The 24,136-nt window shown below is 41.9% G+C and overlaps 3 protein-coding genes across 4 annotated transcripts in view; 2 read left to right on the forward strand and 1 right to left on the reverse strand.

The window, feature by feature from the left end:
• LOC131944488 (uncharacterized) overlaps positions 1-5,043 on the forward strand; it is a 49,594-nt gene extending 44,551 nt beyond the window's left edge. For both annotated transcript variants that reach the window (XM_059305154.1, XM_059305155.1), the window contains exons 3-5: positions 1,265-1,426; positions 1,846-1,992; positions 2,821-5,043. In XM_059305154.1, the coding sequence (XP_059161137.1) occupies positions 1,265-1,426; positions 1,846-1,992; positions 2,821-4,839 (2,328 nt within the window). In that variant the 3' untranslated portion in view covers positions 4,840-5,043. The remainder of the gene's footprint in view (positions 1-1,264; positions 1,427-1,845; positions 1,993-2,820) is intronic.
• A 4,194-nt stretch (positions 5,044-9,237) lies between these two features.
• Positions 9,238-23,856, reverse strand: LOC131944487 (uncharacterized protein CXorf65 homolog). Its single transcript, XM_059305153.1, has 5 exons — positions 23,516-23,856; positions 23,059-23,372; positions 17,001-17,086; positions 15,352-15,413; positions 9,238-11,430 (listed from the first exon to the last, which is right to left on the reverse strand). Exons 2-5 carry the CDS (start codon positions 23,198-23,200, stop codon positions 11,262-11,264), a joined length of 459 nt encoding a protein of 152 aa, XP_059161136.1. The 5' UTR covers positions 23,201-23,372; positions 23,516-23,856; the 3' UTR covers positions 9,238-11,261.
• LOC131944486 (piggyBac transposable element-derived protein 3) lies at positions 13,315-15,183 on the forward strand. Its single transcript, XM_059305151.1, has one exon. It carries the CDS (start codon positions 13,514-13,516, stop codon positions 14,936-14,938), a length of 1,425 nt encoding a protein of 474 aa, XP_059161134.1. The 5' UTR covers positions 13,315-13,513; the 3' UTR covers positions 14,939-15,183.
• Positions 23,857-24,136: the final 280 nt, after the last annotated feature.

A 24,136-nucleotide genomic window follows, 5' to 3' on the forward strand; every position in this document is an offset into this window, starting at 1 on the left:
ATACAACATGGACATACAACATGGTCATACAACATGCACAAACAACATTGACATATGGCATAGACATACAACATGGTCATACAACATGCACAAACAACATTGACATATGGCATAGACATACAACATGGTCATACAACATGGACATACAACATGGTCATACAACATGCACAAACAACATTGACATATGGCATAGACATACAACATGGCCATACAACATGGTCATACAACATGCACAAACAACATTGACATATGGCATAGACATACAACATGGTCATACAACATGCACAAACAACATTGACATATGGCATAGACATACAACATGGTCATACAACATGGACATACAACATGGTCATACAACATGCACAAACAACATTGACATATGGCATAGACATACAACATGGCCATACAACATGGTCATACAACATGCACAAACAACATTGACATATGGCATAGACATACAACATGGTCATACAACATGCACAAACAACATTGACATATGGCATAGACATACAACATGGTCATACAACATGGACATACAACATGGTCATACAACATGCACAAACAACATTGACATATGGCATAGACATACAACATGGTCATACAACATGGACATACAACATTGACATATGGCATAGACATACAACATGGTCATACAACATGGACATACAACATGGACATACAACATGGACATACAAATGGACATACAACATGCTCATACGATATCGTTATACGAGTTGGGGAGTGGGGGGGGGGCAGACAGCGGAAGTTTCTAGATACACACAATACCCGTAACTTAACAATTTAACGATCCTGTATTTTCTTTAACCAAGAATGTTTAGCTTAGCGTCATTTCTTTCAGACTAATACTTCACTTATATGGTCCGGACTAATATTCCTTATCAGCGCCACAAAAGTACATTATTCTAGCGTTTGTAAGATCATATTTTAGAAAAGCGGCGCGTTTTTCGTACATTTACTTCAAATCAAAATGAGCATACAAAAAAACAACATTGAAAGAAACGCATGCCCATATTCTAAAGTAAAAAGTTGGCAACTTTTGTTATTTTGCCGTTTTTGCCTAAAGCTTGACTAAACCCGAAACTTGTAAGAAAAATAATATCTCTGTTAGCTAGCAGAAGTTTGGTTGCTTATCCTTTGTCAGTTTGTGACATATGTTCAGCATTTTTAAATCACCACAACTGACCGCAACAACGATACCTTAACAAAAACTCAGCACGTTGACCTTTAGTATTTCTGTTCCCAGAAAATCTTGACCTTCATGGAGGTGACCTTCAGTAACACGGAAAGGTCAGGGCCTTGTAAGGAAGGCTACATCTACATCCCCGTGGCCTTCGTCATCATGTTGTACCTGGTCTACCTGGTCGAGTGCTGGCACTCTCATACACGGCTGGAACTCAGGTACAAGGTAGGTCAAAGGTCACTCGCTGTACCCCGCAGGGCAGCACGGCGGTGTGTTTATGGGACATTTTCTCTTTAAAAATTTTTAGGGAAAATGTTTGATGGTAATGTTTTCATGGTAAGTATTCACGTGCAACGTGTGACCTAGTCTATGACGTGTGACCTGGTCTATGAAGTATGACCTAGTCTTTGACGTGTGACCTAGTCTATGACGTATGTCCTACTCTATGAAGTGTGACCTATGACGTGTGACCTAGTCTATGACGTGTGACCTACTCTATGACGTATGACCTAGTCTATGATGTTGACCTAGTCTATGACGTGTGACCTATGACGTGTGACCTAGTCTATGACGTGTGACCTACTCTATGACATGTGACCTACTCTATGACGTGATCTTGACGTCATGACGTCTGTACTCCCCAGTGCGACATCGCCAGCGTGTACAACACCATCTACCAGATGCAGTCTGCCCTCCCCGTCATCTGGTGGAAGGCCACGTGCTACCACTACGTCAGGAGGACACGTCACGTGATGAGGTACCGCAACGGTGACGCCTTCACCTCCACCCAGGTGCGCCGCTACAGCCGGTTCAGTTTTTTAATCAACTCAAACATCTAATTAATTATCTAATGTCAACATCCAGCAGACGACACAACTCTGTCGAGTAGTAGAACTTACAATTTCTACCCGGACCACAAGCGAGTTCAGTTCCTGATAATGTAGAGAAAGTAGAGTTCTCTGTGCCTACCCGGAAACTAGAGGGTTAAGTTCCTGATAAAGTAGAGGAAGTAGAGTTCTCTGTGCCTACACGGAAACTAGAGGGTTAAGTTCCTGATAAAGTAGAGGAAGTAGAGTTCTCTGTGCCTACACGGAAACTACCGAGTTAAGTTCCTGATAAAGTAGAGGAAGTAGAGTTTCCTGGGCATGGCGCCCACCACATGCTACTTAATATGCTCATCTCAGTAAATTAGTGGCCTCGCATGATCCGTCAGGTCTGAAATTAAGCTTTCCGTTTTTAATCGGTCATTGAGAAAATAATTGCATCCGCATAAACCCTAATCTAGAATCAGCAATTATGTATCAACTTTTTGCCAATTAAAAATAATCTAACAATCACACCAAATACATCCCAAATCCGAATTTAAATTCTCAAAAAATATCGTTGATGGCCAGAAACAGAAATGAGCTGACAGACTTTCTAATTTAATGTCGTAAAATGGGTTTTTTAACTGGGGCAAAGCGGGGAGGTAGACGCAGAACATCTGTCACGATGACCAGGGGTAAGGTAGAAATAACCTCAGTACAAACCTCAGATCAAGGGGGATAACCCCAGGGTGCAGGTAACTCTTTTAATTTCACGCCATCACGTGATCACTGAATGACGTCACTGCTCTACAGGTTTACTACGAGAGGGTCGACTCCAAAACGGCGGGCGCGGCCTTCAACCACACGCAGTGCGGGGTCAAGGACATCTCTCGACCTTTGACCGACCTCGAGAAGTACCCGGCCATCAAGATCAAAATCAGCAAGGGCTTCTCGTTCGCCAACCTGGACACGGAGTTCGAGTTCGAGGAGCAGCGAGCCCAGTTCTTCCAGGAGTACGAGACCAAGGACGACTACATGGAGGGCCGCGAGGGCATGGATCTGGTCAACGTCGACTTCAAGGAGTACATGATCGCCTTCAGGGACCCCGACAACCTGCCCTGGTACGTCTCGCACGCCATCTTCTGGCTCGCCTCCCTCCTGCTGCTCTCCTGGCCGCTCAGGGCCATCATCGAGTTCAAGACGGCGCACCTCCACTACCACATACACAAACTTTTCGGCAGCAACTACCTGGAGGCCGAGAGCTACCCGCCCATCATGAGCCGCGTGAGTACCATGAACAGCGTCGACCTGGAGATGAGCATACGCAACAACAACGTCATCGTCCCCAGCTATTCGGAGGCCATGTTGGCCGAGGCGCAGCAGGCCATGCGGCGTGACTACGGGGCCATCAAGAAAAACGGCGGGAAATTTCCGCGAAGTCTGACCAACGTGACCTTGTCTGCTCGGTCATCGGTGGGTCAAAGGTCACTGACCCCGACGGTGACGATGAACCAGGTGAAAAAGTTCAAGAGCTGCAGCGCTTTTGTCAAGTCGGACTCGAGCGAGGGGTCAAGCGGAAGTATACGTCAGCAGATCCAGCAGCTGCTGAGAGACAGGGGTCGTCTGCAGAGGAAAACTAACGGCGCCTCGTCCTTCAGCGTGTCCGCACTCTCCATGGTCAACGGCAACGTCCGGTTCAACGTCGGCACGCCCGTCAGTCCTGACGACACCAGCATGTCCTACAGCCTGTCCTGCTACTCCGTGGCCTCCTCCAGGACTAATGACGTCAGCACTGAAGCGGCGGTCACTAGCGCGGGGGCGCGCCCTGAGAGAGCCAAGTCTTCGACCAGCGGCGGCAAGACCCAGCGCGTGAAACAAGTGACGGGGATCATGAACAGGTCGAAAAGTGTCCCCGGGTCGGACTCGGACATTGTCCACATCTTGAGGAAACACCATCCCGGCGACAGCAACGGCTCTCGTCAGTCTCTAGCGCACTCCAACCCCATCCCCATCCCGGGGTGTTCTCGCGCCGTGAGACCATCTACCAGCACCCCAGTCACCCACCCCTCCTCCTTCACCGCCATCACTCCCCCATCGCCGCCCAGCTACGAAGACGCCATCATGATGCGGCGAATAACATCCCCACGCCCCCCGAGCACGGCCCCCCTAACTCCCATCACCACGCTCTCGGAAATTGAATTAACATGGGACTCGCCACTAGCTGTTTCCAAAGGGGAGATAACTATCAAGGGGCCCTGTCTTGCCGGAGGGGAAATAACCGCCGCGAGACCGTGGCTTGATGAGCAACAAAACACGGGTCCTCAACTCGGGTCACTGACCCAGATTGCAATCGATACGGCCCTCTCGTCCACTCACTCCGGCCACGGCCTGAGCCGGGTGAGTACACACGAGCCAGCGGTCATTGAGACGAGCCAGGCCAGCACAAGTCAAGCAGACGTCCAGCATTCCCCGCCCACCCGGCGCCTACCGACACTCAAACCCCTGCCAAAAGTAAATGCCCCGAGAAATTATTCCGACTCGGAAGATTCCGATTCGGAGTGTTTACCTATGACGTCATCCCTGGAACAGTTTCGTTTGGAGAACGTGTCCGACCCAAATGCCCCCCGACGGTCGCACGGCCGGACACTACGGCGCGTGGGATCGATGTCTCCCCCTGCCAGTTCCCATCACTCCAGGCTTGACCTCGCGGCTGACCCTTCGACCGGCCACATCCACGACCGGACCCGGCCCTACACGGCAGCCTCGGCCTCCAACATCCGCAGCTCCGGCACCCGGCACCACCGCAGCAGACGCAAAGAGACGCCAGTCTAACGCCTGAACATTCACGCCATCTATAGCAACATCGTCCTATTTATAGCAACATTGACCTATTTATAGCAACATCGTCCTAAAAAACTTAAAGCAATCAATCTATGCCCTTACATCATCCACCATTTGACACCAAGCGACAGCAGCCACCCGCCATTTACATCACTTGGTTTATCGCAGCTCAAGTCGCCGATATCATCGTCCACATTCCCCAACATTCCCCACCATTCCCCAACATTCCCCAACATTCACCAACATTCCCCAACATTCCCCAATATTTCCCAACATTCCCCAACATTCCCCAACATTTCCCAACATTCACCAACATTCACCAACATTCCCCACCATTCCCCAACATTCCCCAACATTTCCCAACATTCCCCAACATTCCCCAACATTTCCCAACATTCACCAACATTCCCCAACATTCCCCAACATTCCCCAACATTCCCCAACATTCCCCAACATTCCCCAACATTTCCCAACATTTCCCAACATTCCCCAACATTTCCCAACATTTCCCAACAATCCCCAACATTCCCCAACATTCCCCAACATTCCCCACCATTCCCCACCATTCCCCAACATTCCCCAACATTCCCCAACATTCCCCAACATTCCCCAACATTCCCCAACATTCCCCAACATTCCCCAACATTCCCCAACATTTCCCAATATTCCCTAACATTCCCCAACATTCCCCAACATTTCCCAACATTTCCCAACATTCCCCAACATTCCCCAACATTTCCCAACATTCCCCAACATTCCCCAACAATCCCCAACATTCCCTCAAGCCGAACGTACAACACCACACACAAGTCAAATGTGCTCACATCTCACGAGATGCCACAACACACACAATGAGTGTGTCACACCACACACAATGTGCCACATCACACACACACCACACACAAGCCAAATGTACCACACCATACACACACCGCACTCAATGCCCCCCCCCCCTCTCCGCCCAAATCATCTAACCCTGGACATAAGCTCAACTAACGCCGCTATCAATATGCTGATGAAATAAATGTGTGTACTTTATTTAACCCACCCCACCGCGTGAGGTCAAAGTTCGAAAGTTCGAACTTCAAGATGAGAAGCCAATATTTCTTTAAAAATGTTCTAGTTTTAAAAAAATGTTCTAGCTGAATTTTTCAAACTCTAAATAAAAATTGAAACTGGTTACTTGAATTTTGAGAAAAAAACCTGATCTACAAACAGTCATTTATTTGGCCAGATCTATCAGCCAAGTTTGACGATATTTCACATTTTTTTCTCTAAGTTACTTCCCCTTATCCTGTTGATGGTAGAGTCGTCCCATCCTGACAAAATAGTGATACAAAATATCTGTGATTTTTTTCCTGCGATTGTTTGTGTGTGATACCCCTTGTTTTACATGCATGACCTTTCTCTGATTTTTAACCCGATAATTCAATGTTTAACAAAGTAATGAAACATTTAAGGAAAGACATTTTGGAATAAAATTGCTTTCTTAAGTTTAATGTCCGTAATAAATTTGAAAAAAAAATTTGAGTTCTTTGAAAATCGATGTTTAAGGCAATAAAATTAATGGGCATTGAAAAAAAATGAAGTGTATTTCTTTTTAATGTTGAGTAATGGCTCTATTAAACCACAATACAATTCTGGCGGAATCTTTGTTTCAATTTCTTCCCCCTCCCCCACAAAAGCGGATCGTTGTACGTCCGAGATGCAGCCAGCAGGAAAGTGCTGCCCCATGCTGCCCTCACAGTGCCCTCACAGTGCCCTCAGTGACGTTGTACAGCACACACACACACAATGCCCGTAATGCCCTACAAAATTTATATTTCGAATTTCGATACAAAAACAAATGTTTCAGCGCTTACCACTAGACTCATAGAACATTGGTGTAATGAAACACTGGTGTAAGAAACACTGATGTAATGAAACACTGGTGTAAGAAACACTGATGTAATGAAACACTGGTGTAAGAAACACTGATGTAATGAAACACTGGTGTAATGAAACACTGGTGTAATGAAACACTGGTGTAATGAAACACTGGTGTAATGAAACACTGGTGTAATGAAACACTGGTGTAATGAAACACTTATGTAATGAAATACAGGGCACTGATCTAGTAAAACACTGATGTAATGAAATACAGAACAATGATGTAATGACACTGGAGAATTAAAATGAGACGTATTGCACCCGTCCTCCCCATCATAGCCCCCCCCCCCCCCCACCCCACCCCCGTGAATGGCCCAGATTGAGGCGAGTTTGTTAGGCTACAATCAGTGGATCAAAGAAGAGAGAACTCCACTTCCGCTGTCCTGCGCATGGTCAATCAACCGTAATGGAGGTTGCTGGGTGATTGATGGCTATTGAAAAAATAAAGTGGTCCAGATTTCACATTTCTGGGGCGAAAACGGTGGTTTTTGGTGAGTTTTCAGTGGTTTAAAATACCACATTTTCACTGGGCATTGAGCAGTAATGTAATATCCAGTTGTGCATGATGCTAAACATTTATTTGTTTTGTTTTATGTTTTACTTTTCTTGCTTTTTAAAAAACAGCTTCTATTTTTAGCACTCAAGGGTACGTAATTCGGACGGTTGTGTTTGTTGATTTAAATATATAGATCTTTTTATATATATATATATATATATATATATATATATATATATATATATATATATATATATATATATATATATATATATATATATATATATATATATATATATATATATATATATATATATATATATCGGTGTATAATAATTTAGGCTTTGCTTATATAATAATACATTTAATTGATGAATAATTTATTTACTTCACTGGTTAATACAAACGAATATGACTTTTCAACTTTTGTATTAGCTATTGTATTAAATTTGTATTAACACAAGTGATATTAAATGTTCAACGTTGAATTAGATATAGATCACTCTAACACATGATGTGATATGAAGTATTGTAGATACAATAAACTTGATGTTTTTAGCGTGTTGTGTTTACAGACGTAACGCTAGGACATTAACACAACGCCATCAGAGTCGTTCAACTCGACATTAAGGGGAGGGAAGTAATCCGTGATTACCAATTATCACTCTCAACTGAGTTGTCGGTCCTGGGCGCCCGGGGCTAAATCTTGACGTTCACAATCAGTGGTCTAACTCAGTGCTGGGAGGTGGTCAACTGGGGTGTAGAGTGGTGGATGGGGGTCATCTGGGGTGTAGTGGTGGATGGGGGTCAACAGTCTCACAATTTGATATATATATATATATATATATATATATATATATATATATATACGTATATATATATATATATATATATATATATATATATATATATATATATATATATATATATATATATATATATATATATATATATATATATATATATATAACTAAGGTTAAGGTTAAACCACCATCTACTATACGTTTGTAATTTGGACAACTATCGCTGTGTTTTCTTTTCTTTACACTACACACTGCAGTAGTAGATTAGTAGGACATTACAAACTATCACAGGAAGTCTCCACCACCAACACAATTACCACACATCTACCACCCCCCCCCCCCCCACACACACACACACAAACACACACTCCATGAAGCAACCAGCCCACATTTAACTCACACAGGCGTCAATTCTTCAGTTCTCCTTTTCTTAATCTGCCGTTCCAAGGTCCTGAGGGCAAGGCGTCACCCTCCTGCCCCAAACAACCAATCAATGACGTCCAAACCTGACACGCAGACCAATCAGCTGCTTTCATCTAGACCACGTGACACGATAATCTAGTAGGGATAGAGGAAACTGAATCCTCACGACTGGTGGAACTAATCAAGGTCTGTGTGTTGCTAGGGATAGTAGATTTGTGGGCAACGCGTTGCTAGGGAGAGTAGATTTGTAAGCAACACGTTGCTAGGGAAAGTAGATTTGTGGGCAACACGTTGCTAGGGAGAGTAGCTTTGTGGGCAACACGTTGCTAGGGAAAGTTGATTTATGGGCAACACGTTGCTAGGGAAAGTTGATTTGTGGGCAACACGTTGCTAGGGAAAGTATATTTGTGGGCAACACGTTGCTAGGGAGAGTAGATTTGTGGGCAACACGTTGCTAGGGAAAGTAGATTTGTGGGCAAAACGTTGCTACGGAGAGTAGCTTTGTGGGCAACACGTTGCTAGGGAAAGCAGATTTGTGGGCAACACGTTGCTAGGGAAAGTCTAAAGATTTAGTGGTGTGTTGCTGGGGAATATTTTCGTATTGACGGTGGTAACTAGGGTGTCCCAAGGTCATTACACGAACCGTGACCATTTGATCCTTGACCTGAGGCTACTTTTGTCGTCTGTTTAAAAACAGTCTCGTGTGGGGAAATAAAAAAAAAAAACATTCAACTTAACTAAATGATTTATTTAATAACATGTTCATTTTTACATATTGGAGAAAATCTCTTGTATTTACAGTGAAAAATCAAATCAGGCGAATATCATCAAGAGTAACATGCCCTTGATGACCTACTTGCATGTTTTAGCACGACCGACAATCTCCGAGACAAATTTGATTTTTCACAACAAGCGCAGACAATCAACACGGCACAGGACAATATTCCCTCAAATCTAAGAATAAATTTAGACCCAACTCCGTTTTACCAAGTTAAACATAAAGTGTTGTTGTTTATTTTATTTTAAAAAGCTACGGTGTGTTGTTAGAATGTAAGGTTTTAGTGTTTCATTATCACGTGACCGTGTGAACCAATCAGAAGTGTAGGTTTGTACAGGCGGCAGCTCTATGAAGAGCTGTTTGCTGTATCAGCAGTCTGGCCCTGGACAGCTTTGATCGAATCTTCTTCACAAATTGGATTGTGGGAGAGCGGAGGAGGGGCGGGGAGGGGAGCGGGTGACTGATTTTAAGAAATTGGATCACACGTTTTTCAAGTTGAAGGGAAATTAAATGAAACTGCCAACAGCTGATATAAATTATGTTTAATTAAAAGGCTGAGAATAAAATAGCGTTCGCTTCGTAAGGGGGGGGGGGGGCTTACTGAGACAAGAACTAGAGTTGCCACTTTCAGATTAAAGCTATTAATAACTTACGATGGAGCAGACTATGGTTTGGTAATTTAAAAAAATATTTTCAGTATCGCAATAAATTCTCAACTTTTTTAAAAGTGAAAACTAGTTTTTTCCTTCTGCTCTTATTGCCTCCCATGACCTACTGCTCCCCTGCCCTACTGCTCCCATGCCCTACTGCTCCCTTGGCCTACTGCTCCCATGCCCTACTGCTCCCATGCCCTACTGCTCCCCTGCCCTACTGCTCCCATGCCCTACTGCTCCCCTGCCCTACTGCTCCCATGACCTACTGCTCCCATGCCCTACTGCTCCCCTGCCCTACTGCTCCCATGGCCTACTGCTCACATGACCTACTGCTCCCCTGCCCTACTGCTCCCATGCCCTACTGCTCCCATGCCCTACTGCTCCCATGACCTACTGCTCCCATGCCCTACTGCTCCCATGGCCTACTGCTCACATGACCTACTGCTCCCCTGCCCTACTGCTCCCATGCCCTGCTGCTCCGATGCCCTACTGCTCCCATGACCTACTGCTCCCATGCCCTACTGCTCCCCTGCCCTACTGCTCCCATGGCCTACTGCTCACATGACCTACTGCTCCCCTGCCCTACTGCTCCCATGGCCTACTGCTCCCATGCCCTACTGCTCCCATGCCTACTGCTCCCATGCCCTACTGCTCCCATGCCCTACTGCTCCCATGGCCCTCTGCTCCCATGCCCTACTGCTCCCATGCCCTACTGCTCCCATGCCCTACTGCTCCCATGCCCTACTGCTCCCATGCCCTACTGCTCTCATGCCCTACTGCTCCCATGCCCTACTGCTCCCATGCCCTACTGCTCCCATGGCCTGTACTAAAGAAACTTTTTAAAGATTGATCTACAACATTGAAACCATAATTTAATTAAGCTGCCCAGCACATTTGTTATAGTGCACACAGTAACAATAGGTTATAGTGAACTGAGATAAGTAAATGGGTTAAATAACCAGGCCGTCAGTACTATGGTGGCTGGTGTTGTGTGTCATACAGGGGCTGGTGGTGTGTGTGTCCTATGGTGGATGGTGTTGTGTGTGTGTCCTATTGTGGCTGGTGTTTTTGTGTTTACCAAATGTGTATTGGTGAACATTGCAATGTATTTATCTTAACAATGGTTATTAATGTGATGTGGTGACGTTGGTAAAAAAAACTCTAGTAACTATGCTGCAATACAGCTGATGATACATGTGTGTGATACAGCTCACACTGTTAAGTGAAGTACCATGTAACATTGGTTAATTGATGTACAATGTAACATTGGTTAGTTCAAGTGCTGGTTAGGATTACATGACATTTAACTTTTATTTTCAAACTCTCCCGGTTTATTTCCTTCTCGTTGCCTTTTTAGCCACGCCCTCTTTTTTCCCGGTTCTCCCGATGAGCTTGCCGGCAGGGCTCGGGGATTTGGTTCCCGTCCGGACACGTGACTTTTTTCGTAAATCTGGCACATCCTGCACGTGGATTTTAAAATTTGGGAAGAGTTCTGTGTATCTGTGGGGAGAAGAAGCGAGTCAAACATTTACAACTAGCTCTGGTCACGTCATGAGTTTGTCAACAACCAATCATTTCCTTCTTGGTGTTTTTAAAATTGCACTAACTAGATTCACATGTAAACATGGTTCAACTTTATGTCTACATCTAGATCTATAATTGTATTACAATGGATACAAGAATTACAATGTGTACATATGTAATGGTGTACGTGTGTAATGTTATACTGTGTAAAGATGTATTGGTGTAATAATGTATTGTGCAATGCGGTACTGTGTAATGTTGTATGTGTCTAATGATGTATTTGTACTATATTGTGTAGTAGTGCACTGTATAATGGTGTACGTGTGTAATACATACGCGTTTAACCCTCTGAGGCCCACCGGGCCACCGGCTACCCACCTGGCTGAAAGCTTCACACTTTTTTACAAAATGCATTTTTAAAATATTTTTTACCTCTAAAGCCCATTGTTCATACTGTGGTACACAAGGGAGTTAATTCTGTTGTCTTATTTTTAATATTACTAAGTCATTTCCCTTTTGCAAATGGTGGCTCCCATGCAGCTTTAAAAATACAATTCACGACTTGCTTTTGAAGAATAAAAACATCATTTTAGGTAAGTTATAAATACTTTTTACGTTTTATTTTAATTTAAAATATATTAATTAACAACTTTAAATGTCAATATTAATAAAAAGTACGGCTAATTTTTAGTTTTAGACGTTCAAAATTGTTTGGGTTACTGGTGACCCAGTGGGCTTTAATGGTTACTGGTGCACAATGTAACCAAATTGTCATATGGTTTTTGTTGTTTTATTTATGCAAACAAAAAAATAGTTTTATTTTTAATTTTTTAGCAATTAAATTTTATATTTATTTAATTCATTTGCAAGATATGGTTTTATTTACACAATTTAGGCATCTAGAATGTTAGTTCTAGATCTACCTAAGATCTAGTGATTATTTTAAATATTTGAATGTATTTTTTTAAATTGTAAATAATTATTGTATTTCTTCTTAAGGGGGTAGGCTCCAGAAAAAACCAACTTCTTAAGTAAAACCTTTTATTGATTCATTTGTGTATATCCAACTTAGGGTACTTGAAGGAAAATATTTCCATGCATCAGGGACTTTTTTGAAAATATGGTTGCCATGGCAACGGCGGCCATCTTGAAAAAAACATCATTTTCTGGAGTTCTAAAATTTCATAAACTAACATAAATATCGGCTATATAACCATTGATCCTTCTTGTACTAACGCTAATAGAGTCAGCTGGCTAGTTTTTGTAACAGAAATCACTCTAGAAATATTTTTTTTTAATTTTCAAAGTTTGGTGTGACGAAATTCCAATGAAAATAATGCTAAATTCAATGGAATTTCACCACATATTTTTTTGAAAATTTGAAAAAAATATTTCTAGCTGTTTTTTGGTTACAGAAATTAGCCAGCTGACTCTATTGGTGTTAGTACAATAAAGATCAATGATTATATGGGCGGTTTATATGTTACTTTAGGAAATTTTAGAACTCCACAAAAGGTAGTTTTTCCAAGATGGCCGCCGTTTCCATGGCAACCATATTTTCAGAAGAGTCCCTGGTACATCCAAATATTTTTCCTTAAGTACCCTAACTTATACATACACAAATAAATGAAAAAGGCGTATTACTTAAAAAGTTTTTTTCTCCGTTTTTTTCGGGAGCCTATCCCCTTAACAGAATGGCACATTCCTCCAAGACGTTCTACACTACAAGTGAAGTATTGAACATTTTAGATACTATTAACCATAATGAAAGCGACTTAGAAGATGATGTATCATCCACTGATGATGAAGATGAATTATACACCTTAGCAAATGATTATGACAATGAAGAAATAGCTGGTGTTGCAGATACACCAGACTCAGATGAGAATGAGTTGCTAGAAACTCCAGAGTCAGTTAAAACAAAAAAAAAACATATCATTGGCACAAAACAACATTTGAGCCACCGGATGTCATCTTCAGAGGTGAAAAGCTGCAACTTCCAGACCATTATGAACTGCCATCTCCTCTGCAGTTCTTTGAAGAATTTTTGACTGAGGACATGTTAGATCTTCTAGTTGAAATGACTAATCAATACAGTGTGGAGAAAACTGGCAAGTCTGTGGACACGACCAAAAAAGAAATGAAGCAACTGTTAGGCATTTTTTTTAGAATGGGTTTAGCAAAAATGCCTGGTACCCGATGTTATTGGGAAAATGACACTAGGTATGATCCTGTGGCCAGTACCATGAGCAGGAATCGCTTTCAGCTTCTTATGAGAGTCATTTATATTGTAGATAATAATAGGGTGACTGAGGAAGATAAAAAAGATAAACTATGGAAAATCAGGCCATGGCTTGAAAAATTCCGAAACAATTGTGTGAAAGTTGTCCCAGATGAAAATAACAGCATAGACGAAATGATGATACCTTTCAAAGGTAAATTTAGCAAAATAAAGCAATATGTAAAAGGAAAGCCACATCCTTGGGGCATCAAGGTATGGGTTAGAGCTAGTGCTACTGGTATAGTGTGTGACTTTGATGTCTATCAAGGCAATAAAGAGAGAAAAGAACGAAGTTTGCTTGGTGTTGGTGCGGATGTAATTTTAAAGCTGTGTTCATCTTTGCCACAAAATGTACCTGGACAACCCTCATTCAATTATAAAATTTATGCAGATAACTTTTTTACAGGTATGGCTCTTTTAGTTGAATTGCAGAAGCTAGGTATTCATTATACAGGCACAGTCAGACCTAACTGTATACCAGGAATCAATCTTCAGAATGAGGCTGAAATGAAGAAAAAAGGCCGTGGTATTATGGACCAGTCCATAGAAAAAAACACTAAAATAGTCGCTGTTCGTTGGTACGACACAAGAGCTGTCAATGTACTATCTACATTCTCTGGTACAGATCCCAGAAATCCAGTTAGTCGATTTGAAAAATCCAAATCAATGTATGTCCCAGTACAGAGGCCAGCAGTTATAAAACTGTACAATGAAAACATGGGAGGGGTAGACCTTCATGACTGTTGTGTGGCCAAAAATTCCTACCGCATCAAGTCCAAGCGGTGGTACATGTACATTTTTTGGCAGACCATTAGAATGATGCTTGTGAATGCCTGGCTTTCTTATCGTCGTGTCACTGGTCTGCTTGGATATTCAAAACGGGACACAATGAACCAGCGAAAATTTCAAGCCAGGCTAGCAACACTTCTTATTCAGTTTGAAAATTCCAGTGAAAGGAAACGGGGGCGGCCATCTGCAGAGTGCAGTAAAGAAAGCCTTGTAAAAAGAAGACGACTGCAAACACTTCTGCCCAATCCACAAATAGCAACAGATGGCTACAATCATTTTATAATAAAAAATGACAATCACCAACGATGCAGATTGTGCAGCCTTAAAACAAAAAATGTTTGTGAAAAGTGTAATGTTTTTCTTTGTTTCACAGAGAAAAGAAACTGCTTCAGGGAGTTTCATTTTAGCTCATGAATGATTGAAATGTTCAAAATTAAAATAAAGTATTATAAAGTTTAAAACAAATGTATCATTTTAAATATTTATGTGTAAGAATAATTGTATTTTCATAACCTCTAAAGCCCAGTGGGTCACCAGTGGAACAAATTGGAAAAGTAGGTCACGGTCAAAATTGTAATTTTTTTATGATTGATATTGATTTCTATCCTAAAAGTATGCATGTACACCAAATGAAATATTTTTCCTACCGTTGCAACATAATTTGGGCCTATGAGGGTTAATGTGTGAAATGGTGTATGTGTACGATCGTCTGTAATAGTATATTGTGCAATTGTGTACTTGTGCAATGATGTATGTGTGTAAAGGTGTAAGCATGTAATGGTGTATGTGTAGTCATATGACAACGTGTGTAACAGAGTCTGCATCACCTGTCTAAGAGAGGCACATATGTGTACTGTGTGGTCGTCTCGCCATCCTCCATCATCAGCTCCTGCAACAACATTTGAACTCAAAGTAACACACCACGATAAAAACAAAAGTTAACACACCACGATAAAAACAAAAGTTAACACACCACGATAAAAACAAAAGTTAACACACTACGATAAAAACAAAAGTTAACACACCACGATAAAAACAAAAGTTAACACACCACGATAAAAACAAAAGTTAACACACCACGATAAAAACAAAAAATAACACACCACGATAAAAACAAAAGTTAACACCACGATAAATACAAAAGTCAATACAACGACAAAAACAGATGAACCATGACACAACAAAACAAGTGAACCATGACACAACAAAACAAGTGAACCATGACACAACTCAACAATTGAACCATGACACAACAAAACAAGTGAACCATGACACAACAAAACAAGTGAACCATGACACAACAAGTGAACCATGACACAACAAGTGAACCATGACACAACAAAACCAGTGAACCATGACACAACAAAACAAGTGAACCATGACACAACAAAACAAGTGAACCATGACACAACAAAACAAGTGAACCATGACACAACAAAACAAGTGAACCATGACACAACAAAACAAGTGAACCATGACACAACAAAACAAGTGAACCATGACACAACTCAACAATTGAACCATGACACAACAAAACAAGTGAACCATGACACAACAAAACAAGTGAACCATGACACAACAAGTGAACCATGACACAACAAAACAAGTGAACCATGACACAACAAGTGAACCATGACACAACAAGTGAACCATGACACAACAAAACAAGTGAACCATGACACAACAAGTGAACCATGACACAACACAACAATTGAACCATGACACAACAAAACAAGTGAACCATGACACAACAAGTGAACCATGACACAACAAGTGAACCATGACACAACAAAACAAGTGAACCATGACACAACAAGTGAACCATGACACAACAAAACAAGTGAACCATGACACAACACAACAAGTGAACCATGACACAACAAAACAAAACAAGTGAACCATGACACAACACAACAAGTGAACCATGACACAACAAAACCAGTGAACCATGACACAACTCAACAATTGAACCATGACACAACAAAACAAGTAACGACAACAAGTTTTAAAATCCAGCTGTAGCATTTGCCGAGACATTTTAGCCACTAGTAGAACCAGTGAATGGAGTTCCCCCGCCCCCCTCCTGGCAGTCTACAAGGAAGACCATGGGTCTCAGGTAAGGTAGACCCCGGTGAAATCAATATGTTTGCTCTACCCCACTAGACAAGGGCAAGTGCTTGTTCAGCCATTAGACCCGGGCCGATTTACACCTATACTGCCACGGGTTCAAAGGGTTTTAAACCCAACCCTACATTCTTTAAGACTAATCTTTCTTTGGTTCAAATAAACACTTTGGATTTGGCTAATAGGATCAACACAGCTTTGTAACGTATGGCTTTCAGGGACAACGAATTATGATCTATATATATACACACACACACACACACACACACACACACACACACACACACATATATATATATATATATATATATATATATATATATATATATATATATATACCTGACCAGCTTACCTTCTGCACTAGGATGTAGGTCTCATGTGACGTCAGATACTTATTGGCGTTTTCAAATTTGTGGACGTCCAACTCTTTAACCAGACCTGGGACAGGACAGGAAAAAATGGGATTTCAAATTTAGAAACTGACTTCTAGACATACACACTTTTTTAGACAATACCGACTTGACAGGAGTTGACATTTAAATAATCGATATATTTTCGATCGCTGATCAAGGAACATCGAAAAGTAATGTGACACAGTGGTGTGGCTGTAGAGACAGTCAGCAATGTGAGATTAGTGTGACTGTCTGTGTCAGTAAAACTATCCATCAACATTTTCTAAATGAGAGATGCTGCTGTAGTTCTACTGTTGTCCCTAGAGTCTGTAGATGTTGGATGGCAATGTGCTACTCAATGTATATATGTGCTACTGTCAATGTTTATATGTGCTACTGTCAATGTGTGAATGTGTATATGTGTCTATTCGTGTGTTTGTCTTCAGTGCTTATAAATGCTTGATGTGTATGTGTTAGTGTCGTGTGTGTTATTGTGTATAAGTGTATATGTGTGTGTGTTGATTTTTTTGGTGCCAAAAGATTTTGTATAGCTATATACTGGAGTCAATGTGTTCACGTCCATGAGAGCACAATATCAATACCGCCAGCAATCATAAATCTCCCCCCCCCCCCACGATCCCCCATTTAATTTAATCTGGTAATTATAAAGCATTAAATAGATCATCGATTACCCAATCAATATTTACCTTAGCAGCTTATCGAACCGGGAGTACTCAAGTCATGGGGAGCCTAGAAATTATCCCTGCATAGTGCGGGTGCTCTTTATATTACAAGATTTGGGGTGTGGATGGAGTATATTACCTAATATATTATCTAAGAAGATGGGTGGTGTGCATTTTACAATACTCTTTGAAATTAACGTAAATTATTTTATTTTTTATTTTTTTAAATTTCCGGTGTTAATAGAATTATCACATAGCAAGCTTTTAAAAAATGCAGCGCTAAAAATGTCTAAAAATCCGATTCCACCGTTTAAAAAACCTGATTGACCACTAAAACAATTTATTTTGACGGGAAAGATTGTGGGGAGTGATATCTAGTGACGTCATCTATTTCTTTTAGATTAAAAAAAAAAGTTATATTTCCTATCTGAAATGCGCAATCGACATAGCAGTCGAACATAATCGATAGATAATGGTTATTGATTGGTTAGATTTTTAAAAGCCACCTCGGTCGGATTCAAGGTTTCATTGTGTTGTGTGGTCCAGCGTTTTCTGTGGTCGTGTACACAATACCATAGACGTGGCTGTGACGTGTACACAATACCATAGACGTGATCATGACGTGTACACAATACCATAGACGTGATCATGACGTGTACACAATACCATAGACGTGATCATGACGTGTACACAATACCATAGACGTGATCATGACGTGTACACAATACCATAGACGTGGTCATGACGTGTCAAAATTCCATAGACGTGATCATGACGTGTACACAATACCATAGACGTGGTAATGACGTGTACACAATACCATATACCTAGTCATGACGTGTACACAATACCATAGACGTGGTCATGACGTGTACACAACACCATAGACGTGGTCATGACGTGTACACAATACCATAGACGTGGTCATGACGTGTACACAATACCATAGACGTGGCCATGACGTGCACACAATACCATAGACGTGGTCATGACGTGTACACAATACCATAGACGTGATCATGACGTGTACACAATACCATAGACGTGGTCATGACGTGTACACAATACCATAGACGTGGTCATGACGTGTACACAATACCATAGACGTGGTCATGACGTGTACACAATACCATAGACGTGGCTGTGACGTGTACACAATACCATAGACGTGGTCATGACGTGTACACAACACCATAGACGTGGTCATGACGTGTACACAATACCATAGACGTGGTAATGACGTGTACACAATACCATAGACGTGGTCATGACGTGCACACAATACCATAGACGTGGTCATGACGTGTACACAATACCATAGACGTGGTCATGACGTGTACACAATACCATAGACGTGGTCATGACGTGTACACAATACCATAGACGTGGTCATGACGTGTACACAATACCATAGACGTGGTCATGACGTGTACACAATACCATAGACGTGGTCATGACGTGTACACAATACCATAGACGTGGTCATGACGTGCACACAATACCATAGACGTGGTCATGACGTGTACACAATACCATAGACGTGATCATGACGTGTACACAATACCATAGACGTGGTCATGACGTGTACACAATACCATAGACGTGGTCATGACGTGTACACAATACCATAGACGTGGTCATGACGTGTACACAATACCATAGACGTGGCTGTGACGTGTACACAATACCATAGACGTGGTCATGACGTGTACACAATACCATAGACGTGGTCATGACGTGTAGGCCTACACAATACCATAGACGTGGTCATGACGTGTACACAATACCAATGACGTGTACACAATACCATAGACGTGGTCGTGATTTGTACACAAAACCACCGACTGTTCAAACAAAATGTAAGCCTACTTAAATGTGACCAAAATTCTAAACTTTGAATTAGTTTATTCTGAGCTTTCAAATAAACACGTGCGACAAACGTGAAGGGTGTGGACTAGAATTAATCCTGACTTAATTCCTAATCCTAATCTTGCCGTCTGCCGTAGGTCTGCTGTAATCAAATCTCACAAAAAGCGTGTTTGCCTAGGATTCGATGGTCTCTTTGATCCTTTACCCCACCACATTTGACCCATGTCGAGGTTTTACCATCGAATAGACGTGACAAAATCGAGGTTTTACCCACAGATAGACGTGACAGAAATGTTTATACTTCGCGTGAAATGTGTATACTTCACATTACACGACACCTATTTTAAAGTTTTTGTATGGATGAGATTCTTCCCCTAACGACCTAACGATCGTAAAAGTAAATTTACTGATTATATTAAATAACATCAAGACTCCCTTCCCCCCCCCCCCCCCCCCCCCAATGCATGATACGTGCGGCAAGAGAAGGCATCCAACATTTTTGTTAACTTTTCCGGCAACAAGTAGTCTATATCGTTTGTGTTTCAATAACTTAGTTTTAGGGTTCAGATATTAAACAATACTAATGTAGTTTTTAGAAGAAAACTATTACAGGGTTGACATTCGAAACTACATTATTTATATAACAAGATTTTTTTTTAATCACACTTTGTGCTTGTTTGCTTCACGCGTTCTAAGTAATTGTGACGCAAAAATATCTAATTGTCAATGTAGTTAGATATTTTATTTATTTAGGGCTGATGTTCAAAACAGATGATTTGTTGTATACTGCAAGTAGATGTTATATCAAGTTGATAGGTGTTATTTTATAAAACTGGTAGATGTTGTATAAAATCGGTAGACGTTGAAGTATAAAGTTGGTACATGTTGTTGTATAAAGCTCGTAGGTGTTGTTGTATAAAGTTGGTAGATGTTGTCGTATAATGTTGGTGGATGTTGTTGTATAAAGTTGGTAGATGTTGTATAAAGTTGGTATAGTATAACGTTGGTACATGATAAAGTTGGTAGAGATAGTATAAAGTTGGTAGATGTTGTTGTATAACGTTGGTAGATGTTGTTGTATAAAGTTGGTAGATGTTGTTGTAAAAAGTTGTTAGATGTTGTATTAAGTTGGTAGATGTTGTTGTATAAAGTTGGTAGATGTTGTATTAAGTTGGTAGATGTCGTTGTATAAAACCTCCACCTCTCCAGGTTACTCCACACTCTACAACGCCGCCATTCATTCAACCCTGGCCAGGTGAATGTTGGCACGAGCTGTCAAAATCGAACTCAACCATAATAATGTCACGTGAATAAAGAAGCCAAATACACGAATCAATACGATCGACGATTTGATGTAGGTCGTAATGCTGTATCGAGAACTGCACGAAAACTTTTTTTACGATGACGTCTTGAAACACTTGAATGGAGCAGGGAAATGGAGGCTTTAACTGACAACACCGCTAAATCTGAAACACGACATATATAGTTTCTTTAACGAACTTGGGTTGTAACACTGAACACACCAACCAACTGTATACAGCGCTATATCTGTCTTGTGACGTAGATAGCTTCTTTACTGAACTAGGGTTTCAACAGGAAGTGTGAGACTTGAATAAGAAATTACGGGGAGGTCGTAAGTTCTAACCTCGACCAGAACAAGACGAGTGGCTGAACATTTTGAGACGATTCCCTTCTTTTTACAATTAGAAGACAGAATTCAACAGCCGATATAGGTGTGGTAGTAGACAAAATGGTTGTACAATTTCAGTCTAGCCGCAAGCTCAGTGTAAAAGACAATCTTGTTTGTTGATTCAAGTAGCGGAGGCTTAAATAACGTTTACAGTTACAGACAAAAGTAGGAACTGTACTGACGAGAAACTGTAAACAATGGCGAGATCTAGCATGGCTTAATCACGTGACTACAGGCCAAAATGGCCACAAACAATGTCGTTGTGTAGGTGGCGGATAATGGAAGACTGACAGACAAAAACTATGATTGTGTTTAGTCTACTACACATGTTAAACACAGACAAGGACAATGATTGTGTTTAGTCTACTACACATGTGTCTAGTCTACAACACACATTAAACACAGACAAGGCCTAAATTGTCTCTAGTCTACTACACACATTAGCACAGACATTAGCTAGCTAACTAAACTAAATAAAATTAAAGTCTTTGGTCACGTTTGGTCAACTATTGGTAAGGGCTTCAATAATAAACCAGAGCTACAAACGTATGGGGACATTGGTGGATATTTAATAGGGGACATGAGTGGGTGAATATTTACCATTGGACATGGATGGGTGGATATTGACCAGGGGACACGGGTGGTTGGGTATTGACCAGTGGCCATGGGTGGTTGGATATTTCCCAGTGACCATGGGTGGTTGGATATTTCCCAGTGACCATGGGTGGTTGGATATTTCCCAGTGACCATGGGTGGTTGGATATTTCCCAGTGGCCATGGGTGGTTGGATATTTCCCAGTGGCCATGGGTGGTTGGGTATTGACCAGTGGCCATGGGTGGTTGGATATTTCCCAGTGGCCAAGGGTGGTTGGATATTTCCCAGTGACCATGGGTGGTTGGATATTTCCCAGTGACCATGGGTGGTTGGATATTTCCCAGTGGCCATGGGTGGTTGGATATTTCCCAGTGGACATGGATGGATGGATATTGACCAGTGGCCATGTGTGGTTGGATATTTCCCAGTGACCATGGGTGGGTGGATATTTCCCAGTGGCAATGGGTGGGTGGATATTTCCCAGTGGACATGGATGGGTGGATATTGACCAGTGGCCATGTGTGGTTGGATATTTCCCAGTGACCATGGGTGGGTGAATATTGACAAGTGGCCATGGGTGGTTGGATATTTCCCAGTGGCCATGTGTGGTTGGATATTTCCCAGTGGCCATGGGTGATTGGGTATTGACCAGTGGCCAAGGGTGGTTGGATATTTCCCAGTGGCCATGGGTGATTGGGTATTGACCAGTGGCCAAGGGTGGTTGGATATTTCCCAGTGACCATGGATGGGTGGATATTGACCAGTGGCCATGTGTGGTTGGATATTTCCCAGTGGCCATGGATGGGTGGATATTTCCCAGTGGCCATGGGTGGTTGGATATTTCCCAGTGGCCATGGATGGGTGGATATTGACCAGTGGCCATGTGTGGTTGGATATTTCCCAGTGGCCATGGATGGGTGGATATTTCCCAGTGGCCATGGGTGGTTGGATATTTCCCAGTGGCCATGGGTGGGTGGATATTTCCCAGTGGACATGGATGGTTGGATATTTCCCAGTGGCCATGGGTGGTTGGATATTTCCCAGTGGCCATGGGTGGGTGGATATTGACAAGTGGCCATGGGTGGTTGGATATTTCCCAGTGGCCATGGGTAGGTGGATATTGACAAGTGGCCATGGGTGGTTGGATATTTCCCAGTGGCCATGTGTGGTTGGATATTTACCATTCTCATCCGACAGGTCGATGGTTTTGTTGGTGTTGGCAAAGCCTGCTCGTCGTTTGATGCTGGTCAGCAGATTGATGACCGCGCAGCTCGGGTTGACCAATAGGCTCTCGTTGTTTCCAAACTTGACAATAACAAACATGGCGACTCTCTGACCCAAATCACTGTTGATCAACTTCCCATCGAGTGACCCTATCAACACTCAACACAACACCTGTATCAACACTCAACACAACACCTGTGTGTGACTTCTGGAGTAACTCTGTCAGCCTGGAGCTATCAACATCGACCAAGATTCTGAACCGCTGACAACGCTATAAATGAAATTATGATTAAATAGTTTAACACTCAATCCTTTCACAGTAGAAATCAGCAAACTTCGTGTTTTCACGAAAAGTTAAATAAAAGAAACACAAAGTTTAAGTATTTCTACAACTATAAGCCTGTTTTTAATTACCTGTGGGTTATACGTCACACGTTAAAAATTAATCCGTTTCTTATTGTGTAATAAAAAAAACACAAAAGGAATTTTCCATTAATTTTCCTCCAGACCACTGAACATTCCCTCCCCCAGTATCCAATAGTTGTAAACTTTAATCCAAGTTTGTATCACCTGGTCTGAGAACAAATGCACCAACTACCCCCCAGAATGAAATATCTGGGACCACTTAAGTCTAAGTTCAGCTGGCAACACAGGCGTATGTCGTCATTAGCACACGTCAATTAGGCAGCCCCCCACAGCAACAACACACAGGCGAACACACGCAGTATCGCACATGACAACATATGACTGGCGTCACCTTTGACCGGCCGTCGCAAGGGACGCGTACCTGTAAACGACGCGGTTTGTAAGCCTTATTTTGATTAGCTATTGATCGATAAGGCTGTCGAATCGTGTCGAGTTTCACATTCATTGCGCTCGATTGCTGATAACGGCGCCGCTTTATGGTTTTTCTTGAACCGTCCTAGTGTTCCCTGATTGCATACCAACCGTGTTGCTTCAGTCTTCGAACTTGTTCCATGACTGCATACCAACCGTGTTGCTTCAGTCTTCGAACTTGTTCCTTGACTGTATGAC

Source organism: Physella acuta, unplaced genomic scaffold (genome assembly GCF_028476545.2).
Source record: "Physella acuta isolate Inbredline_101_S28 unplaced genomic scaffold, ASM2847654v3 ptg000494l, whole genome shotgun sequence".
NCBI lineage: Eukaryota > Metazoa > Mollusca > Gastropoda > Physidae > Physella > Physella acuta.

What these genes read in the sequence shown, in the direction of transcription:
- LOC131944486 (XM_059305151.1), top strand. Translation starts at nt 13,514, where the DNA reads ATGTTAGATCTTCTAGTTGAAATGACTAATCAATACAGTGTGGAGAAA.
- LOC131944487 (XM_059305153.1), bottom strand. Translation starts at nt 23,200, where the DNA reads ATGTTTGTTATTGTCAAGTTTGGAAACAACGAGAGCCTATTGGTCAAC. An exon ending in CGACCTGTCGGATGAGAATG is followed by an intron (nt 17,087 to 23,058) that starts GTAAATATCCAA and finishes GTCCTGTCCCAG; the next exon opens with GTCTGGTTAAAGAGTTGGAC. An exon ending in TATGTGCCTCTCTTAGACAG is followed by an intron (nt 11,431 to 15,351) that starts GTGATGCAGACT and finishes TTCTCCCCACAG; the next exon opens with ATACACAGAACTCTTCCCAA.